Source organism: Gouania willdenowi, chromosome 24, assembly GCF_900634775.1.
Source record: "Gouania willdenowi chromosome 24, fGouWil2.1, whole genome shotgun sequence".
Classification (NCBI taxonomy): domain Eukaryota; kingdom Metazoa; phylum Chordata; class Actinopteri; order Blenniiformes; family Gobiesocidae; genus Gouania; species Gouania willdenowi.
The window spans coordinates 6915376-6936628 of NC_041066.1; the positions used below are offsets into that span (position 1 = coordinate 6915376).

General features: G+C 37.9%; 1 protein-coding gene across 1 annotated transcript in view; it reads right to left on the reverse strand.

The window, feature by feature from the left end:
- The window catches only part of LOC114457983 (regulator of G-protein signaling 6-like), a 111957-nt gene that overhangs the window by 84129 nt on the left and 6575 nt on the right, over positions 1 to 21253 (reverse strand). Inside the window, exon 2 of the mRNA XM_028440187.1 lies at positions 17622 to 17958. Coding sequence (XP_028295988.1) covers positions 17622 to 17843 — 222 coding nt within the window. The 5' untranslated portion in view covers positions 17844 to 17958. The remainder of the gene's footprint in view (positions 1 to 17621; positions 17959 to 21253) is intronic.

Sequence of the window (21253 nt, forward strand, 5' to 3'; positions counted from 1 at the left end):
TTAATCGTAGATATTTTATATTTCCATGCTTCAGTATTTAAAATTTGTTATAGAAAAGACAACGTAGAGCAAGATTTTGCAAGAGGTTTGACGTGATGGGTGGGAAATACAAGTGTGAGATATTGTCCCAAAATACATAATTTTATATAGTGAGATTTGGCCGCGGCGCCACAAATGGGCATTTTAATTTAGGCCCACCCAGGGAGAAGCCTCTGACTGCAGCCTGCAGTTCGGGGCGGCGCTCAAAGTTCAATAAACCAATTGTGTTCAGTGTTAAGCTTTGAATACTTTCCAGTATTAATGACACTGTTGGTAAATTAATTAATTACATTTGTTAAATTTCAGTCATTTTAACTTAAGCTTAATAACAAACCGTAGGCTAACTAACTAACTATTCGGAGACATTGCCTTGCTCTTGGTCGTAGTTAGAAAATATGTTTGCTGTTCATTAAAAGCTTGAGGTTCCGTGTCATTACTGTCAGCGTTTAGACTAACATTGCTCCCATTCTTCTATAACTTAGGTTTCCAAAGTGAGGTACGGGTACCCCTAGGGTATGCAAACTGTCAAAGGGGGTACATGAATAACAAAAAAAAAAAATGGAAACTAGCTGATTTAAGACTACCCATGGTTACAGATTATTATGATATATTATTCCTTAAGAGGATAGGTACAATTCATCGACACATTTTACTGTAGGGCTACATTGTATGTGACATTACATCAGTGGTTTCCAATTTATTCCACACATTTTTGGCGTCTCCAGAGACTTCTAGAATTAGCTTTTGATAATGTTGGTTGTTGCCAGGATTAATTTAGTGCACAGAGTGACAAGATAACCCAGCACAGATATTTTCCATGCTGCATTTTATTTTAACTAGATTTATATTTGAGAAAGTGAAAGTATAGAATACAACTGTTTAAGATTGCTGTGTGTGTGTGTGTGTGTGTGTGTGTGTGTGTGTGTGTGTGTGTGTGTGTGTGTGTGTGTGTGTTACGATTTAAAGATACAACTCATCATCCCTGCAGAAGCCTGAAAACGATCCTGATCATTTTAATCAAGTGTGTTGGAAGAAGGAAACATCTAAATCATGCTGGATAGGGGCCCTCAAGGACCATGATTGGGCCCCCCTGATCTAAAAGTACAACTTGTTATGCACGTTTCATTCGTCTATTTTAGAGTACAAAATCATGGCTTGCAGTGCAGGGATGCAACACATTTTCACTGCTGTTACTGCACAGCAACAGTCATCAACCGAGCTCAGCTTTTAAATTATCTAGACTGTCATCAAAAAAATCCAGCAAGTTGATCTTATGATATTGTATGTATCCTCATTTGAATGTTTTTCACTATGTACTTTCTTGTTTGCTGCTGCAACTCTGTGGTTTTTCTTGTTGTTGGATGAATAAAGTATCTTATCTTAAAGCAGTATTCAATAGTAGCAGCCAAAGCACAGCAACAGTAGCCCTCCAACAGCACACTCTGGCATCTTTGGCCCTCCAGCAACACCGTGCAGCAATCTCACACCCTGTGGCCCACTCATATCCGCCTGCAGCCCCCTCCCATAAACCAGTGGCTTATCTACAGCACTCTGTGGCTTGCCCTCAGCTGCCAGTGGTCCACCCTCAGCACCCTCCAGATGACTCACAGCAGTTTGTTTCCCCACAACAGCACTCAGCACCAACTCCACAGTCTCTTGCAGTCCCCCAAATCCCCTCTATCTAAACCTCAAGGACCACCCATTATATTCCCATATCTCACCATTCAACACAAGAAAGGCAAAAATATTGTTATCTGTCCCCATTGCAAATTAAAATTAAATAGGAAAAACGCCAAAACGCATGAGAAGAAAACATTCAAATATTAATGAATTGGTGTCAAGGGTAAGGTTTTTGGCATGTCAGAGTGTTGATCCAAAAAATAACTTTGTGGAGGAAAATTCATTTTGTGATCAGAAAACACCCATATGTTCTTAAGTTTGTATAATTAAAATATTTCCAAACTAAATGTTGCAGAATACAGCATTTTTTTGTACTCCAGGACTTTAACTTAAAGGGCCCATGTTACGCTAAATCAACTTTTCTGTGCTATAAACATCATAAAAGTGCTATATGGGCTTCATACACATGCCTAAAGTGTTTTGTTCATTGATTCCCTCAATCGTTAGTTAGAGGGTGATTTGCTCCTTTCTTACTGCAGGGTGAGCCCAAACACCTCGCTCCAATTTAATGACGCGTTCCCACTTTGATGACGAATTTGACATGGCACTGAGCTGGAGAAGCCACGCCTCCAGGAAGCGGTCTGCCGTGATTGACATGTTAACTGACACGCCCACTAAGGTGAGCATTTTCGCGTCCTTTGCGCAATGCTATGTATGTTTTTTCTACAGTCTATGTATGTACCAGAGAACGCCCCGCCCCACACGCTCTGTCTCATGTTCATAAAGCAGCATGAGCTCGGCTACGGAGTGGGTGGGAGGAGGGCGGGCTGTCCTCTGGCCCTACGTCACCGTGTGGGAAGGAGGAAGTCAGTGTCCCGTCTATAGACACGCCCACTCATGAATATGCATAAGTAGGCCGCAAATCAGCCTGTTTGTGTAGAGTTGCTCAGAAAGAGACTTTTCAGAGGCTAAAACTCTGGAAAACAGGCGAGTTTGGGAAAATAAACCTTAAATAGTATGTTTTGGGGTTCTTAGAACAAATGGAGATGGGACCTTTAAGGAAATTTGGCAGAGCAGCTTTCATTTGTAGTTTATATACTGCAGCTCAATTGAGAAGTAAACCACACACTTGGATATGTAGCGTAATGCCAAATCAATTCTAACATATATTATTTATATAAATATTGTGTTCAATATTTATAATTTCTGAGGTTGCTATGAATAAGAGGTTATTAGGTTAAGCTCAGGATGTCAATGTAGGAATCTCCCTTAAAGAAAGATTCTCAGCTGTTCAAGGAGGCAGAAACATGTGCATCTAATGCAAGTCAGAGTGGAACCACATAGAGGGCCAAATACAGGTTTGTGACTATGCTAAGACAGTATGACTATAGAAATATGTAACAAAATTATTTAATTGGAGTTTTTTTTTTTTATCTGCGAACAAACTAAACGAAAGCAGAAAAACGAGATAGAGATAAAGCTTGAAAAAGTATCAAAGAGGGAATCAAAAGAGAAGAACTTCTGCAGCTCAGGAGTGAAGAGAGCAAAGGCATGCAGCAGAAGACTCCAAAGAGGCAGAGCAGGAGGTCGAGGTGAATGATGAGGGACGCTAATGGAAAAACCATGTGTGGTCATACTTCCGTTTCATCCCCAGTTAAGTATGAGTTGCCGTCTTCTGTGTGCGTGCGTGTGTGTCCGATGGAGCCCTTAATGGACGAGGGGCTACACGGGAAGCGTGCCTGACCAAAGTTCACATTCATTAATCATAACATGCCACTTGGCACAACCACGGCTCCCTCCATCTCCCAGTCTCCTCAGACACTCAGGCAGCGCTGCATTATACATCAGTCGGACAATAGTCTGGAGCAGCCTCTAACTTTGCTGTGTATTAATCTGTTGTATTCTGCCATCTGGAGCTGTTAACTAGATGAAGTGGAAACCATAAATCACATCAAGCTAACCAAAAAAACAACAAAGGAAAGTAGTAGTATAATATTACAACAAAAAAACAAAAAGCTCAGAATTCCTACTAATAAATGGAGGCACAATGCATTTTCACATCATCATTGAAGGGGGGCAGAGTTGTGCACACTTATCTTAAATACCGTACATGAACCTTGTACTATACACATCCTGTAGGGCAGAGATGGGCTACTATCACAGCGGGGGGGCCACAAAACGGATTATATCTGGTCCGAAGGCAACATTATGAATACTCATGTCAGCATTTAGAATAATCACCAATCTGAGCGTTAATACAGGGAGAAAATTGATTTTATCTTAATTTTCGTTTTTGTCTGTAGTTTTGATGTTTTGTCAGTTTCGAGACATTATTTGTGTTTTTGTCAATGTTTTTGTTTTCTTGTAATTTTGTGCATTTTTTGGAGTCACTTTCTGTATGTTGTTTACTGTATTTTAACATCATTTTGTGTAATTTTGTTAACAGTTTGTGTGTCTTTGGAGTTATTCTGTAATATGTTTTGTGTTTTCGTAGTCATTTTGTTTGCTTAAGTGGTTGTTGTGTCTTTTTATGTTTTATGAGTCATAAGCACTTTTCGCACGGGCTTAGTTTTACCTAGAGACCACATGGAATAAATAAATGACCCCCCAACGTCTGCTTTCCATGTGGCACATTTGCACGTGATAACCGAAGCCTGACATTTTGCTGAAATTTATGGACACCTCCCGGAAATGATGTCAGCGCGCTGCGTAAACCAAATAAAAAAATAACATTTTTTTTTTTTTTTTTTAATTAATTTCAAACTAGAAACAGTAAAACAAAAAACAAGCAAAGTCTTTGTTTTGAAATTAGATCTGGTTCTGTTTGTGTGATATTTGGATATTTACAAAGAAACTAGGACGAGAGCTTCATGTTTTAATCTCACCACACAGAACGACAGACAGACGGACTTTTACTCTGCTGCGTTTAATAAAAAATAATCTTGTATCATGTTTTTCACCTTACACTGATGGCAGAGGTGTCATTTGTGTGTCGATGAAGTTTTGTTAAAGAGTTATTGAAGCTGGAAGTCCGAATTTATGAATATCTGACGTTTACCGAACGGTGTTACGGTCCAAATAGTATTCAGATAAACTAATGACTGGGCAGATTTTTGCTCCCGGTCCAGACACAAAAAGAAGCAACGTATAAGTTACATTACTGGTGAATTGAAACGTTAATACATAAATAAATCAAAACATAAAAATGGATGTTACATAAAACATGCACATATGTGGAACCAGAGGTGATGTAATGAATCTACTGGTTTCTTATGATCAACTTCCGTGTGTGTTGCCGGCTGCTGTTAGCGGTATTTATAACGTGCAAAATAAACATTTTACTGTCCTCAAAAAAGCTGTAATTGTTTTTGCAAAAGTGTCAAATGGTAGAAGTTCAAACATCTCTTGTTCGTCACACCAGCCTCACAGTAAATAGTCACTCACCAGTTTATTTGGATACTATTTGGACCATAACACCGTGAAACTAAACATAAATATGAGTAGCTTTTTACGAGCTAAAACATCCACAGACTGAATGAAAACATGAGCAGGACCAGAAAACTCAAACAATGAAGGGTATACGGATTCAGATCCTGCACATTTCGGTCCAAATCACAGCGATGCCTATTCGCATTGAATTAGTATTACCATAGGACCTCGGAGTTCAGCAAAATGTAGTAATTACTGACATGACCGATTCGCACGGGGTTAACATCACAGACATTCTCCAATATTACAAATCGCATGTGGTCCCTAGGTAAAACTAAGCCCGAATAGGGCTATAGTGTGTATTTTTGTGTACTTTGTGCATTTTACAGTTGATTTGTGTGTTTTGGGAATTATTTTGTGCAATTACGTTGAGGTTCATATTCCTTCCAACTTCTTGAATTACAATTTTGGGTGATTTGCTTTGGGGGTTGCAAAAAATTCAACTGACGGCCGCATGTGGCCACCGGGCCACTAGTTGCCCATGTCCACTTTAGAGAGTAATACAATTCTCCCCATGGGTCTAAGGTGAGGGCATTGGATAGAGCCCCAGACTCTGTAAACGGATTATTAACGCTTCAATAAATATATAAATATATTCATTTTGAACTTTAAAAATTGTAAATATCAAAAGGAGCCTAAAAGGTTATTCCTAGCTCAAACCAATAAAAATGCAGGTGTTTTATTTTGAAAAATTCCAACATCCACTTCATCATGGATCACTCCTGCCATAATATGCAAACTCTCTCCATTCAAGCGAACACACACAAACACGCCACAAGACAACATTTATTCAGTACAGTTCCTTCATTAGCATTTACTTATTTAGAGGCATTTGGAGGATTTGTATTTTTAATAAAGCTTTATTCTACAATAAATTCCTTCATCAAAAATTTGTCACAGCACAGACTGCTATGATAGGCTGGTAAACTAAAACCCTGCAGTGATGCAACATCTAGGAAATTGCCTTGGTTCAAATAAAGAACAGGCAACGAATATTTAGTGGTGGGTTTAAATCCTTACACGCCTCATTGGAACAGGCGGAGCAGAAAATGTGGTGTTCTTTGCTGCAATTTCCTTCCCACTGACTCACTTCTCTGCAGTAGTAGTAGTAGCTCCTGTGAATAAATGACATTTGTATATTTTTCCAAAACAAATGTGCATTATTTCTCTAACACAGCTGAGGCGTTTATGTGCACGTGAAGCCATCACACATTCCCACTAGAGAACGATAAAAGACAACCTGGAAAAACCTCCTCCTCTTCATTATTTCACCTCTGTCTGCTTGTTAAACTGTGACAAATGAACAACAAACAGGTGTCGCCATATTGAGTGGAAGCAGCATTTGCACAAGAATGGCTACAGGTGTATTTATTCAAGCCTCCATCTGTATACATTCTTTCTAAATATATTCACCTCCACTCTGTCATATGTTCCACTTTCTGTGCTCGTTTTTCATTTCTGCGCGTGAACGTTTTGTTATGCGTGCATATTCAAGCACGTGTGGGGTTTTTTTGTTGTGTGTGTGTGTGCGTGTGTGTGCTTTGATGTGGTGTGCTTTGTAATTTCTGCCAAACACTGACAAGGGTGAGCAGGTTGTACCCCATCACACTGCAGCAGAAAAGAAGTCTTTGTTTGACAAACAAAACAATATGTTAATCAAAATTAAAGGAGAAAAAACTGTGAAACGTTGGGTGATTAATACATTTGCTCTTGGGATTAAAACCAGTCCATAGACAACAAAGAAGTGGTTAGTGTTAATAAACCCAAGGACAATATAGTGCTTGTGAATTGAGTGGTCATGCTTCTGATTGGCATGATTTATTTGCTGCACAAAGCAGTGATTGATCAATAATACTGTATATACAGAATATTTTACATGCAAGGCTGTAATTACATAAAAACTTTTTTAAAGACTAAACTGGTACATTGGGAATGGTATGGTGCTTCACTAGTTTGTATCACTTTCTCCATTTACACATTCAAACAGACTCATGCAGATATAAAACGAGCTTCAATAGTCAGCAGTGTGTATGATATGACATTTTATGGCCAATAACAATATTAAGGTTATTAAAAAATCCAATATATCGGATGATAAACAAACTATTGGCGATTTTCTGAAGTATGATCATTGATATAACCAGGATATACACTGCACATGAACACAAAATCTTATAATGCCAAAAATATAAAAAGTCAACCATGCATTCATACTGTATATTACATGTTAAAGCTAAAAATCAACATTTAAATGAAAAGCATGTGCATACAATCACACAGTCAATCAAACAAGCAACCAACAAAACACACAATCCACACGCATACAGCTGGTTTGCAATCATAACAAAAGACCATTTAAATCAATGACAAGAACCAAGGCCATGCAGATACTTCAACATCCAGAGACCAAAACAAAGGTCAATGATTGAGTTCATCTACGAAAAAACAGGTGAAATAAATTCAGTCAATGGAAACTGGATGATGTCTGTGCTTGCTTTTTCTTAGTTTCACAAGTGATCTTTTAATGGCAATTTTAGCCGTAAAACATCAAGGGGAAATTTAATTTAGAGATTTGTTTCTTTTCTATTCATTGAAAATCAAAAGGAATTCAGACTTTTATTTTTGCCTGGATTTGCAACAGAAATGAAGTTATAAAAAAGCCAATAAACATAGCGGTAGTGTGCATGGAGCAGGATTAGTTTGGATGGATTAGGACTGAGGGAAAGAGGAACTCAGTGGGAAATCCGGATGAGGTTTCTGCTGTGCACAGTGACGCTCCCACACAGGGAAGGAGTGTTGCTACTTTACCTCATTCAGAACAAGATTTCACTACAAGTCCCAACTAGACCTAGTTGAATATCTGTTTCTTACCACAATGTATGTTTGCAATAAGCCTGAAACTATTAACCCTTGCGACTGACGTCACAGCACATTGACCCATCACCATCATGAAAGATGAGGGCCTTAAACGGATGCACCTGCGTGGCTGTTTACTTGACTAATAGTGTTATTTTTTGACTTACTGAAAGCAGCCAATGTATTAAACGATTGTCAAAGGTCGTCTCTGTTTGACCTCAATATGTCGTAGGCCACGGATTATGTTGACACTCTAGCAGAAGCTGAGAGAAGTTGGTACAAGGAGAAACTGAGTCGATCGACGGGAATGACCGCTACAACGTTCCTGTTGTCAAATGGAATGAAGATGTCTCTTATTTCCCGGGAGTGACTTATCCTGACATTGTGAACTACCTTGTTTTTACATCTAGCTCATACACAATGGACCACATGAAAAGTTTCAAGGGACTGGAAGTTTACAACCAGTTTATTTGTGGCTGGATTTGTGAAGTAGCTGTTTTCATTCATAATGGACTCCATGTGGTTAAATCCAGGGTAAGGCTAATTTTTCATAATTCATCTGTAATATGAGTGTACAATGCTGCTTTTTCAGAATCTGAGCCGTTTTATTGATGACCTAAATTTGTCTGAAAAATAGATCTGCACACTTGGATCAATGCAAGTAAAACAATTTCATTTCTCAAGCTTTCGGTCAAAGGACCTTCTTCAGGGTAACAAACAACATGGTGACAATGAACAGGCTTATATAATCCAGCTGTGTTAGAACACCCAAACACAGCGCAAAAGTTTACCATCGCTGTGGGCTCTCTGCTTTGCTATATACAGTCTATCGCTATGGTTTCAAAGCGTTTCCTGCGGTGGCTTGTTCTTCCATCATGGCAGAGGGCCGTACATCACCTGACCTGTGACGTCACGTGTCACGGGTCTTTTATTATTCAAACTGATTATTAGTTTGAATTGGTGCTAAATTTGTAGGGCCTTCAATTTTCCGTGACCGCGGAAAACAGACAAAAACACTGAATTCACGTCCACATCCCAAGGCGTACCAGTGCATCGTAGACCACTATATGCGCAAAAACCGGGGAGGGGGGGGCCCAGAGAGCCCCCTGCCCGAGACCCCCACAGAGGAGCCAAGGCCCACGCCCAGCAGATGGCCAGAGCCGCGCAGAATGGGCAGCCGGTGGGCATCCGCCGGCGGGCCCAGAGCCAGCAGGGACGCCTTTATTGATAAACAATGTAACAGGTTGATTTGATCAGATTACTGCAGGGTCAGATATTAACATCAGATTAACGTTTGTTTGTGTGGAAAACCTGATTTTATCAACTTCTTACATTCCTGAATTCAAAAATGATTCCATTCCAATCCATTTTTGCATGTCGGTACCCGTCAGCGACTTACAGGGATAAAATATAATTAAATGCAACACATTTTGTCCCATTCAGAACTGGTAAATGTGAACATATTAGAAATGCTGATGGTCAATCCTTTGCCTCCGGTTCCCCACCCAAGCACCCACGGACTGAGCTACTGCTGCCCCAAGGGGGAGAAGAGCGCACAGCCAAAAACAGCACCGCTGCTCTGCTTTTTTGACTTAAGTGCATGGGAGAATAAATAACGCCTTCTTGCCCAGTTAATGAAGGATCACCTGGTCAACGTTTAGAATTTACCCAGTGCAAACTATAAATAGAATAAATCCCACAAAAAGAAACCAGTTCATATTCAAATAACCAGTAAATTACTGAACCTCTTTAAGGTAAAATATGAAATGATTTAAACCTCAAAAATAGCTCCAACAGCATCGTTTGTAACATTGATGAATGAATAAATAATGTTTTCTGGCTACAGGCAATAAAGCAATACATTGGACTTGTGTGAGAAAATGAAGCTGTTTGTAAATTGAGACACTACACATTCGTGGAGTATCAGCTTGGATACTGATGCCTTCAGAGTTCAACCGTAGCTGTTTGATGCTTCATTGGCTAAGATTTACATTCTGGCCCGTCAACGAATGTCTCCGCGATGTGAAATTGAGTAATAAATATGCCTTGGATTGCAGTCACCAGGCATGACCAGAATTTTATGGCTCATGAAGGAGCTCAGTGCTCACAGACATAAAACAAGTCATCACTTTCTGCATCCCATGTGTTTTATTGCCAATAAACAGCAAAGTTAGAAGTGTGATATTATAAATCACATTTTTCCCCACTTTTTTTTATTCATTATTTTTTATCATTTCAATAAATGTGAAGGTTACTGAGCAGAGCGAGAGCCTGTCTTATCATCTAAGACAGTGGTTTTCAAACTTTTTTGGCTCAAGTATCACCTTTCTCTTACTTCTGAATCCAAGTACCGGTAGAGTTCAGTCAAAAAACAACTACAGAGCATAATGATGGAATGAATGAGTGATGATAACCAACAGAATCTCATTTTGTAAACAAGTGGAAAGAAACAGTATTTAGTGGATCCTGAATAGATTTTTTTCTTCAGTTTTCATAATTTCTGGTCATCCTACGCCCGATGTGGGACCAAGACTGACTTTTGTATTTTCACTTCATTGTTTGTGTCATTTTGTGTATATTGTTGTTTTTCTTTTCTTTTCATTATTCAGTACATTTTTCTGTTATTTTGTGTGTTTTTTGTGTTTGGTTGTTTCTTATATCATTTTGTATGCTTCTGTTATTTTTGTGTGTTTTGTAGTGATCTAGTGTATTTTTCTCTTTTTATTCTTTGAACAAACAATGCTCCTTTAATTCCCCCTCAAACCCCCACAAACATGCACCAAAAAATACATAAATTCAAAAAATAATTTATATCTGCACCTTATGTAAATACCTGCTGTTTTTTTTTTTTTTTATATCCTGTTGTACAAGCCAACACAACAGAATTTCATTCTTATCTGTATTCTAAAATTCAAGTTTGAATGACAATAAAAGAAAGTCAAAGTCTTAATTTTTGCTTTTTGTGTTGCTGTAATAGTAAGTTTTTTTCCTCTCTGTGCGTGTGTTTTTGGTGTCATTTGGCGTATTTTGTTTTTTTTTTTTATTATTCAGTATATTTTTCTCTTATTTTGAGTATTTTTGTCATCATTTTGTGAGTTGTTGGTAATATTTAGTATGATTGTTACTTTTAACAAAAAAAAACAAACAATTTTAGTTCTTTCATTTGTAAATTTTCCTCTCTGTCTCTCTCAAGTACTCCCTGTATTCCATTGCGTACCCCCATTTGAGAAACCCCGATCTAAGGTATCAGAAATCGCAGCAGTTTTATTGTGAAAGCAGTAAGTACTTTTTAATAAATAAATGCTGTAGAGGACATATTGTGAGGTCAGGACTGTAAAGTTGATCTGGAGCTCAGGGAAAGGTTACATGTGGTCTGTGAAGCCTCAGGAGCAGGCAGGTGGTCCAATCTAACAAACCACTGACCACAGCGGTGCAATCACAGACGCTGCTTTGGCCTCCGGCGTGTCAGACACTGAAAAGAATGAGACGCACAAGGTGGCAACTCACCATAAGGAGGATGACAACTTTGAAGTGCACTTTTTCACAACACACACTTGTGTATGTTTATTTTATCAAAGATGTCTCATTCACAGGGAGGAGGTGCATAAAGAAGACACGTCTATTTGTGCGTCGTAGGTTTTCCGAGTCACGCACCCCTGCTGTGAGGTTGGCACAGAACGCGTCCCCTTAGCTCAGAGAACTGTGAGGAAGAGTATCTGTATAAACAGCTTGTTAAATAAACAGGCGTACGGTTCAACAGCTGCGCTTGTCAACTCCAAACTAAAAGACTCTGAAAAGTAACGCTCTAATACACAAAATGCTCCAACGCACAAACTGTATCAAAGCAGAAACTGACAGGTTTCAGGCCTAGGCAGTGAATACCTACCGTAGTCCAGCTTCTTTTTATGTTCTCACTTTAATAACATTGTACAAGTGTGTCAAGGTGAGCTAGGCCATATGGACCAAAACTAGTGTCACAATATGGTTTCTCAAAATGGTGATACAATACAATAATACAATATAAATATTTATTTTTAATTAAAAAACAAAAGTCAGACCAGAAAAACAATTCTGGGACAAATTTGCTGATGAAAAATGCCATCTAAGCACATTTATTAACCAACAGTTGCACAATATGTGCCACGTTGGGCTTTTTCTCCACCAAGGGACAGCACGTGTGAGTGAGTTCTGTAGTGTGGCTTGTTTAAAGGAAGGTCTAGGTTAGAACACACAGCAATCCATTTAATTGTGCTTTTCATGCTGCTCTGAGAAGTAGCCAAAAGCAGCAACTCCCAAAAGGAGTGTTTTAACACAAAATTAGCTATAAAAATATTTATATATCGATATTGAAATTTTCTGTCGCCAACATAGAAATGTCAATGTATCTTGAATCTCAATATATTGCTCAGCTTTAGTGTCATTGTGCATTTTATGATCTGGATCACCAAGTATTTTGATTTGCCGACATAAGAAAAGTGAAAACTGAATATATAAGAGAATTCAACTCAGAGTGACCAGCGTCTGAGGCTGATGTCAACTCAGAGAGAGTTGACATTGCGTTGGATCCATTAATAAACTCCAAGCATAAACCTACTATCAGCTTTAATGCCACTGACTAAAAAATAAAATCAATCAAGAACACAAGTAGCATTTTCCTTTCTCAGATGGTAAAAGCCACTGCCACTGAAAGGTAACTGTAAACTAGCAGTAGACTTGACTATTTGACTAATAGGATTGATACTATGTGCGATGGCGTGGAAAGCTCCCAACACCACCACACAAAAGCCACAACATTAGTGAAAAGTCCACGAATAGCTGTGAAGTAAAAATTCACAAAAGAAGAATTAAACCCGAAGCGAGAAATGAACAAATACTGACCATTTTGTTGTGGCTTTTGTGTTGTGAGCTTTCAAAGCAACTTTTGCATTGTACTTTTTTCATACTACATATTTTATAGATATATTTTCCTTTGGTATAATATACTTAATACAAGTTTCATCAATGACTTCCATCACTCACTATCTTTAGTGACACATTATTATCCAGAAGCATCAACATGCTGAAAAAGATTGTACAGATAGTAAAAAAAATTGGCGTAGTCAGGCATCCGGTAAGTTGTGACGTTTCTGCCTAGCAACGCCAGTCGCGATATTTGTTTGGGGGGGAAAACAACGTTAAAAATATATTGACTCCCATTGGAACAGAAGAGGTTTTACCATGCTGAAGGGTTGTTGTGTGTTTGTTTTTTTTGTCCAATGTAAAAAAAAAAAAAATATATATAATTTTTTACATTATCCCAAAAAGAAAAAAAGACTCTGGCTTTCCTTTATAGGACGGTTGGGTAAAACGGGTCTCTAAAAAACCGCTAACGTCATCTGTGACGTAAGCCCGACTTCCCGAATGGTAGCCTGTGGAGGACAAACAGTTAGAACGCTTCATTTTAAGTAGAAAAATCATCCGGATTATTCACAGAGTTGCTAAACAAATCATTTTAAAAAGAACCACTGATAGTGTTGACATATTAAGCAAACAAAGGCTAGTGTATCATGAAGTCTACAATACGCTAATCAACAGCTAATTTCAGGACACTATGATTTAAAACATCATTCCAGCATATAAATCTGTGTACTTTTCTGAATAACCCCAAACTTATATTCAGTGAACACTGAAAGCTTTTATTAATGTTGTGTAGAAGAAGAAAAAACCCCATCACTCAGCCTATCTGCAGTACCTTCACAGTCCGACGGGGATTGCATCTCAATCTATGAGAATAACTCATTTAATGTGCATTTATTTTAGGAAACAGCAACCACGCCTAGGAAACAGAAAACATGGAAAATCAGTAAAGATGTTGTTGCAGCTAAGTGGAGAGGCTGAATGGATCGTGGAAAATTATATACCATTACTTAGGTGGGATTTTGAGAACTCTTAATAGGATGATAAAACCTTGTTGTATCTTATGGACATATAATTATCTAGTGCACAGTAAGATTAAGAGCATTATCCTGTGTTCTTGTTCCTCTTAGCGACTCAAGGCTTAACATATACAGAAGCATAGAACGGGCCAATATTGAAGAGCATTAAAAGTATTTTCACACGCCTTCCTCTTGAAAATCTATTTCTGCTCCATTTGTGATGTAATGTTTACACAAACACACACATCCACCACCCACATAGCTTTTTCAAAAATGATCCAACCGATACAAAGAAGCAACATCAAGTAAATCATATACTTAGGCACACAAACGGTGTTTCATGTTACACGGAGATTAAAGTGTGCAAACATTTCCTCATGTTTACATTTAAATCCATCTAAATCACAGTCAGGCTATTTGTTGTTTCTCTACGTCTTCATTCCTCACCCTATACAACTGCTCTCTCCTCCAACCTGCAGGAAAGACCCATTCACCAAAGCTCACTGGGGCTGTTGGGATCTCGTGATTCCCAGTTCTGTTTTGTGCAAGCAATACAGATTTTTTTACTGCCAGTGGCATACAACGCCAACCCAACGTGAACCATTATATTTGCATTTTTAAAATCATAGTTTTAAAGTTTGATAGCATCATTGACCATCAACGTAAAAATATACATGCAAAAAAAATTGATTTCGTCAAAGTGTTTTTGAGTCTGATTAAAAAAAATAAAGTGTGGCCATATGGTTTATTGATGCAGACATTTTTGTAAACTTTTCATGGGAATTATTTATTGGAATTAACCACAAATTGGAAGTAATTATAAATAATTATAATTGATGTTATTTTAGATGCTAGAATATAAAATTATCATTAATTCCCATGAAAAGTTTTTCGAACCTTGGTTGAAATTTTTTTAATTTTTTTTTATTTATTGTACGCCTTATTTGTTTTTTTTTTATGATGATAATATTTACGTTTTGGTATGGTACAGTTATTCAAAAATCACTCCAAATTCTGGTTAATTCCAATAAATAATTCCCATGAAAAGTTTATATATTTTTTTAATTTCCCAAAATTCCTATACTTAAATTCCTGTGGAATTTTAACAGAAACTTTTATTGGACTCTTTGCTACCATACCCTAACTAAAGTAGCTTGACCCTATACACTCGACTTGAGTGCGCGCCCACATTACCAACCATGTTAAAGCCCATGAAATGCATGTTTTTGATGGCAGTTTGAAACCAGAGTATCTCATGGAAACTCTCACAGACACGGAGAGAAAACATGCAAACCCCACACAGAAAACGAGCCAAGAATCTTCTTGCCACGTAGGAGTGACTCATGACGTGGCAGACTGAAAAAATCCTAAGGATTTTTAAACAATTAGAATTATAAAACAATTTCTCAGCATGATGAGTCATCTGCTCCAGGGAGAACAGCAGGCGGGTGTTTAAAGGTGAGCAGCAGCTTCACCTTCTCTACAAATACTCCTCTAGGCTTTAAAATCAGTTGGATGGGAATCAGAAACTTTGCCTGAGGGATAAAAACTAGCTCGAGGCAAACTCAGATTCATAGCACAGTAAATTCTGATCATCTGAGGTCATGAAGTTGTGGTTTCTGTTCCCCGTTAAGAAACATGATGTGTTTTCTTTTCCCCGTTGAGAAACATGATCTCGGGTTAGATGATCATTACAAGCTTAATCTAACAGTGCACTCCTCCAAAATATTCAAATACACCATCTATTTATTTGTTCATTTTTCTACATGTTTATGTGCACGCATGAGGTGAACAGGCAAATTCCAAAAACACACCCGCAAATATTACCCTTTATTACACTACAGAGTATGTACACCTCTTTGTACATCCAACCGTCAAACACATACTTATTTGACCATAATTCGATCAATCAATCAATCTTTTATTTGTATAGCGCCAAATCATAACCAATGGTATCTCAAGGCACTTTACAGTAGAGCAGTCTTAAGGACGGACTCTTCATTTTATGGATACACACATATGCATATATACGTATATACACATACATATGTATCCCACACCAAACATGAATTCATCATGGCGGCAAGGAAAACCTTCTGTTAATTGACAAATCTACTTAAGCTCCCACTATACGAATACATACTTCCGACGGGCACTGTACTAGTGAATGAAATAGAGTCTCTTTTTGAATGTATAATGAAATTATACCATGCACTTTTATACTGATTAACATATTATTCCGACAAACTTTTACCGTACCTTATGTTGTTTTTATGATAACTGTCTGTTTGGCTTGAATCTTTGGTGTGTACTTCAATTTCATTGTACTTTGTGCAATGACAATAAAAGGATTCTATTCTATGCTGTGCATGCAGTACTGGACCACCTTGACTCTGTCTACAGTATGTCTCCGGTTTGTTTCCGGGGTTTAGCGCGTCCTACCAAACATAACAGACAGGCTGTTTATTTACCCGTGATAAAATGACTTCCACACTGTAATATACTGGGTTTTTTATGACTGGGAAGAAAAGACAAACTACGTGCACAAAACACTACGTACACTTCCTCAAACCTAAGGTACGCAATTTACGTAACAAACATAATCTCAACAGATTTACCTGTAACCAAAAGAAATAATCACTCACTGGGATGGTTTTTGTATTATGAAATAACGTAATAATATAATAATATATTACGCACAGAGCACTGGTGTCAGTGGGACAAAAACATGAAAGGAAAGTATTTACCAGGGATCAAATATAAAATTAGATATTTATTCCTGATGCAAAGCTGTTACTGATTTCTGAGCCATGCTGCTGCCTGGCGGAATGAAGTAGGAACTAATCGCCGGTAAATAAAGCGCAATAAAACTCTGGAAAACAATAAAAAGGAACAAATATTTGCACCCAGGTAAAGATCGTAGTTCTAACGAGCTGTCTCTGACATGACCCAGAAGTGACGCCACGCCGACCATCCCTATCAGAGTCAACCTAGAAGTTTTTCTAAAAATAAAAAAAATTAAAAACAGGCATCCAAAGGGTCAAGAACATCCATCCTGTGTAAGACTTAGGTCAGTTTGTGGCTCAGCGGTACAGATTATATTATTAAACCATAAAGACACGAGCCGGCGGAAATCAAAGCACCTCCTCTGAACCTGGATGATACAAAAAGTCAACATGTCTAAAAAACAAAAAATAATTTCCATTACCCTTGGAAATGCACAAAATCTAAATAGCGCAATAGAAATTGGTAATGGAAACACCTGAATTTTGAAAAAACACTCAAATATCGCAAGAATTTCTTCAAATACACGTCACATGACGTGACATACCTGGTCACATCCAATTCTCTCTGAGAAAACATGGCGCAATATGTATAGACAGAAGGAGACCGGGACATTACTTAGCATTAGAATTAAAAAACTGTTACTGCCATATTAAATGTGAAACAACAAAGTAATAAGAAATGTCATAAGGAGGTTTTGAGCAACCACTTTCCTGAGGCAAAGTCACGTGAGATGAGATTTCACTGGACTTATGAGGCTTCTGCCCAAAACAATCTTCAAAGCGCAATTATACTTTGTCAACATTTAGAAATATTGCCCTTATTTTGCAAAAATCTGTAATGGAAACCCAGCTAGAGTTAAGAACTGGAGACAACAGGAGCAGATAAATCAGTCCTTCAAAATAAAAGGTGTCCTACCTTTCTGTACACTATCATGTTGGGGGAGTCGTCCTCTGACTCCACACAGCTCATGGACCTCATGGATAGAAGAGATCGAGACAGGGTAGTTTTGATGTTCTCCTTTGCTCCATCATCAGGCTCTGGTGTCTCCTCGGTGCTCGACTGCTGCTGTGGCTGCTGCTGTGGCTGCTCCTCGTCCTCCTCCAGCTGCTGCTGCTGCTGCTGAAGTGCCTCAGCCATCTCTACGCTCGGCTCAGCCAAATGTCCCCTGTGTTAAGTTATCCTGTCTTGTGTATCGGCATCAGTCTTCCTCCTATCTGTCCTCCTGTGCTCCCTCTCCAGAGTCAAGAAGCAGCTGTGGGAGGGAAGGAGAGGGAGAGAAATGAATTAGAGCACACGACTCACTCACACATCGCTCTGTATTTTGCTCATCCTCTGTCAGCAGCCACAGGATGGAAGAAAGAGAAGAAGCCTTTAAGAATGTTAATAGTTTATCTTTCCTCTGCTATTCCTCGCAGCCATTAGAAACTAAAGATATCACAAGTGACCTTAAACTTCAGATCCTATAGCCTATTCTTAAAAAAAAATGGGGGGTGAAAATCGATGGTGGGGAATTTTTTGCTTATGTAAGAATATCAGACAAAAGTAGGAATTGGAAATAAAGACTGACAAAAAAAAAAGTTAAGGCTAAAGAAAAGAAAGGGTTTTTTCTTCAAACTAAACTGCAACAAATAAAGTCAGAAAAGACAGGTTTCTTATCGAGGAGCAGTCAAGAAAAAAGCCAAAAACACAGGTGGTGCAATCAACTCAAGTGTGCCTGAGTACAGCTGTGGGCTGGGCATCCAATCAGGGTCAGACAGGAAGTCAAATTACAGCAAATGAGCGAGACAGCAAAATAAAAGCAACAAACTGGTGTAAACAACAGAAGGATAAAGAGAACTGATGTATGCTTCTCAAGTAGAAGTACTGCTACTTGAGTGAAACTGTACAAGTAAAAATTAGCTCAATTAAATAGTACTCATAGTAAAAGTTACTAGTTCCTATCACCACCCATGTTTATTTTGGTAATAAATCTTGTATACAGTAAACATCTCATGTAGAAATTAAAAAAGGAAGAGACCAAATCTGACACATTTGGAACTCAATTTATTTCCGACAAATGCATCTGTATGAAATAAAAGGCTTCGTCAAAATGTACAATTCTTTTTTAAATAAAATAACACCAATGAATTCAAATTAAAAAATATAATAATTATATTAGGCTCTAAGTATAGCTACATTTATGAACTCTAAAACAGTCATGTGGGTAATAATATAATAGGTAGAAACCCCAACCTGAACCAAAGAAAGTGGCGTTTGTCACGGCAAATTTGCGGTTGACCTCATTTGGAGACATGATTTATTGCTCTGGTTGAGTGATGGAGTCCAGGTGAGGCATTGATGATTTTATAAAAAAGGTTTATTATAAAACTAAGTAAAAAAGAGTACAAAGATGGACAAAATTAGTGACCGCCCGGGCGGACGTCCGATGATCGAGACCCGCTCTAACTAACAGTTTCACAGCTTAAGCTTTTATACAGATAACATAAGAAGTTTCACCCTGAGGTAAGGAGAAGGAGGGAGTCAGATGCCCAACAGTGGAAACATTTGAGGATGATGAAGACGTGTATATTATGAGGAAGATTGGGCGCCACTCTTGATAGTGTGTGCGTACGTGTATATCTGCATGTGAGTTTGAGTTTTGGGCTTCAGCAGAGACTCTGTGTTGCACTGATTACAATACGATCTGTACTGTTTAATCTAACATGATTCAGCTGTTCAAAAGTGCAAAGAGTAATGGAGTCATCATGTATTAAAACATGACAAATTGTACACATGAACATACATTTGACGATATGATGATGAATATAAGAATTGCCATAACACGTTGATCAGAAATGGCACAATTAAGAACATATGGATTATGTTGAATGTGCCGTCCTAAACTGCTGACCTGAAATCAGTGCATTACTCAGTAATGGTTGGGTGTAGAAATGTAACAAATTACTTTATTTCTTTTAAAATGTACTTAAGTACAAGTAAAATTACTGATTTAGGAATAAACTCAAAAAAGTACCCATAAAAGCAACTCAGTTACAGTAACGTGAGTACTTCTAAGCAATTACTTTCACCTCTGGTAAACGACACATTAAGATAGACACACTTCCAATAAAAGGCTAATATCTAGTTTAGTAACATAATTTAACAAGACAGAGAAACCAGAATCAAACATGTAAAGCATTTGAAAAGAACGAGCAGGTGGAAGAATCCCTGTGCACACAATGACGCTGTGCGGTGCCGCTGTAAAAAGGTAATTACTGTGATCACATTAATGAGCCATGGGCTCATGTAGAGGGAAAATGAGCAGTGTGGTCTGTGTTCTCTGCATCTGTGTGCCGTAATTCAATTACCAGTGCTTTCCACAAGCATGCTATCCAGTGGTTTTACTGGGAGGAATGGTTCTCATTGGTTGTCTCACTTCAAACCTTTCAGTGAGTTTTTAACATTTAATGTTTTAAAAAGCAGATTGAAAAAAAAAAAACTGAAGCACTGAATTTAATCCGTGTACCCTTCATTCTTTGGTTATTCCATTTTAAAACAAAATCCAAATAACAAAAAATGGTGTGGTTATTTTGTTTTACTGACTTAAAACCAAAACATGAATACAGAAACCACAAAAACCAGAAAGGCAGCGTTTTTCTGTTTTAAAGTTAAAATATTAATGGCGAAATCTTGTTCTGTTTGTGAGAAATTAGAGCGAAAGCTTGAGCGCATCACATTCTGTCAGAGCGAACAGTGTTACAGTCCAAATAGTATCCAAATAAACTGGTGACTGACTATCAATTATGAGGCTGGTGTGAGGAATAGATGTTAGAACTTCTACGATTTCACACTTTTGCAAAAACAATTACACAGCTTTTTAGAGGGCAATAAAAATATTGTTTTGTTAAAATACCGCTAGCCACTAACAGCAGCTGTCAACACACACAGAAGTTGATCACAAGAAAGGAGGAGCACGAGTAGATTCATTACATACTTCTGATTCCTTTAATCACATATCATGTGTGCTTTTCAAAACATCCATTTTTTGTTAAAGATTTATTTATGTGTTAATAACGTTCCAAGTCACCAGTTCATCAGTAATGTGACAGGGACCAAAAGTTTGCCCCCATCTGTGGGTCTCTCATTGTGGTGAGATTAAAACATGAAGCTCTCGTCCTAGTTTCCCTTAAATATCCAAATATCACACAAACAGAAAAACACTGCATGTCTGTTTTTTCATTTTTTTCTGTAATTCTGTTTAGGTTTTAATTCAGTAAAACAAATTAACTACACCGTTTGCTTGTTTAGGATTTGGTTTTAAAATGGAATAACCAAAGAACAAAGGGTACATGGATTCATTTTATACCTTAATACAGTGCTTTTCAATTGGCGGCCTGTGGGCCAGGTGCAGCCCCTGAAACGTTCTGTAATGGTCCTTTAAATAAACTTAAAGCTGCTGGAGATGATCATTGTTTTATCAGATAAAGGTTTTTTGTTTTTATTTGTGTGGTGGACGGTGTTTGTACGGGGTGAATGTTTTTTTTTTATTTATTTTTTTTTTATCGCTT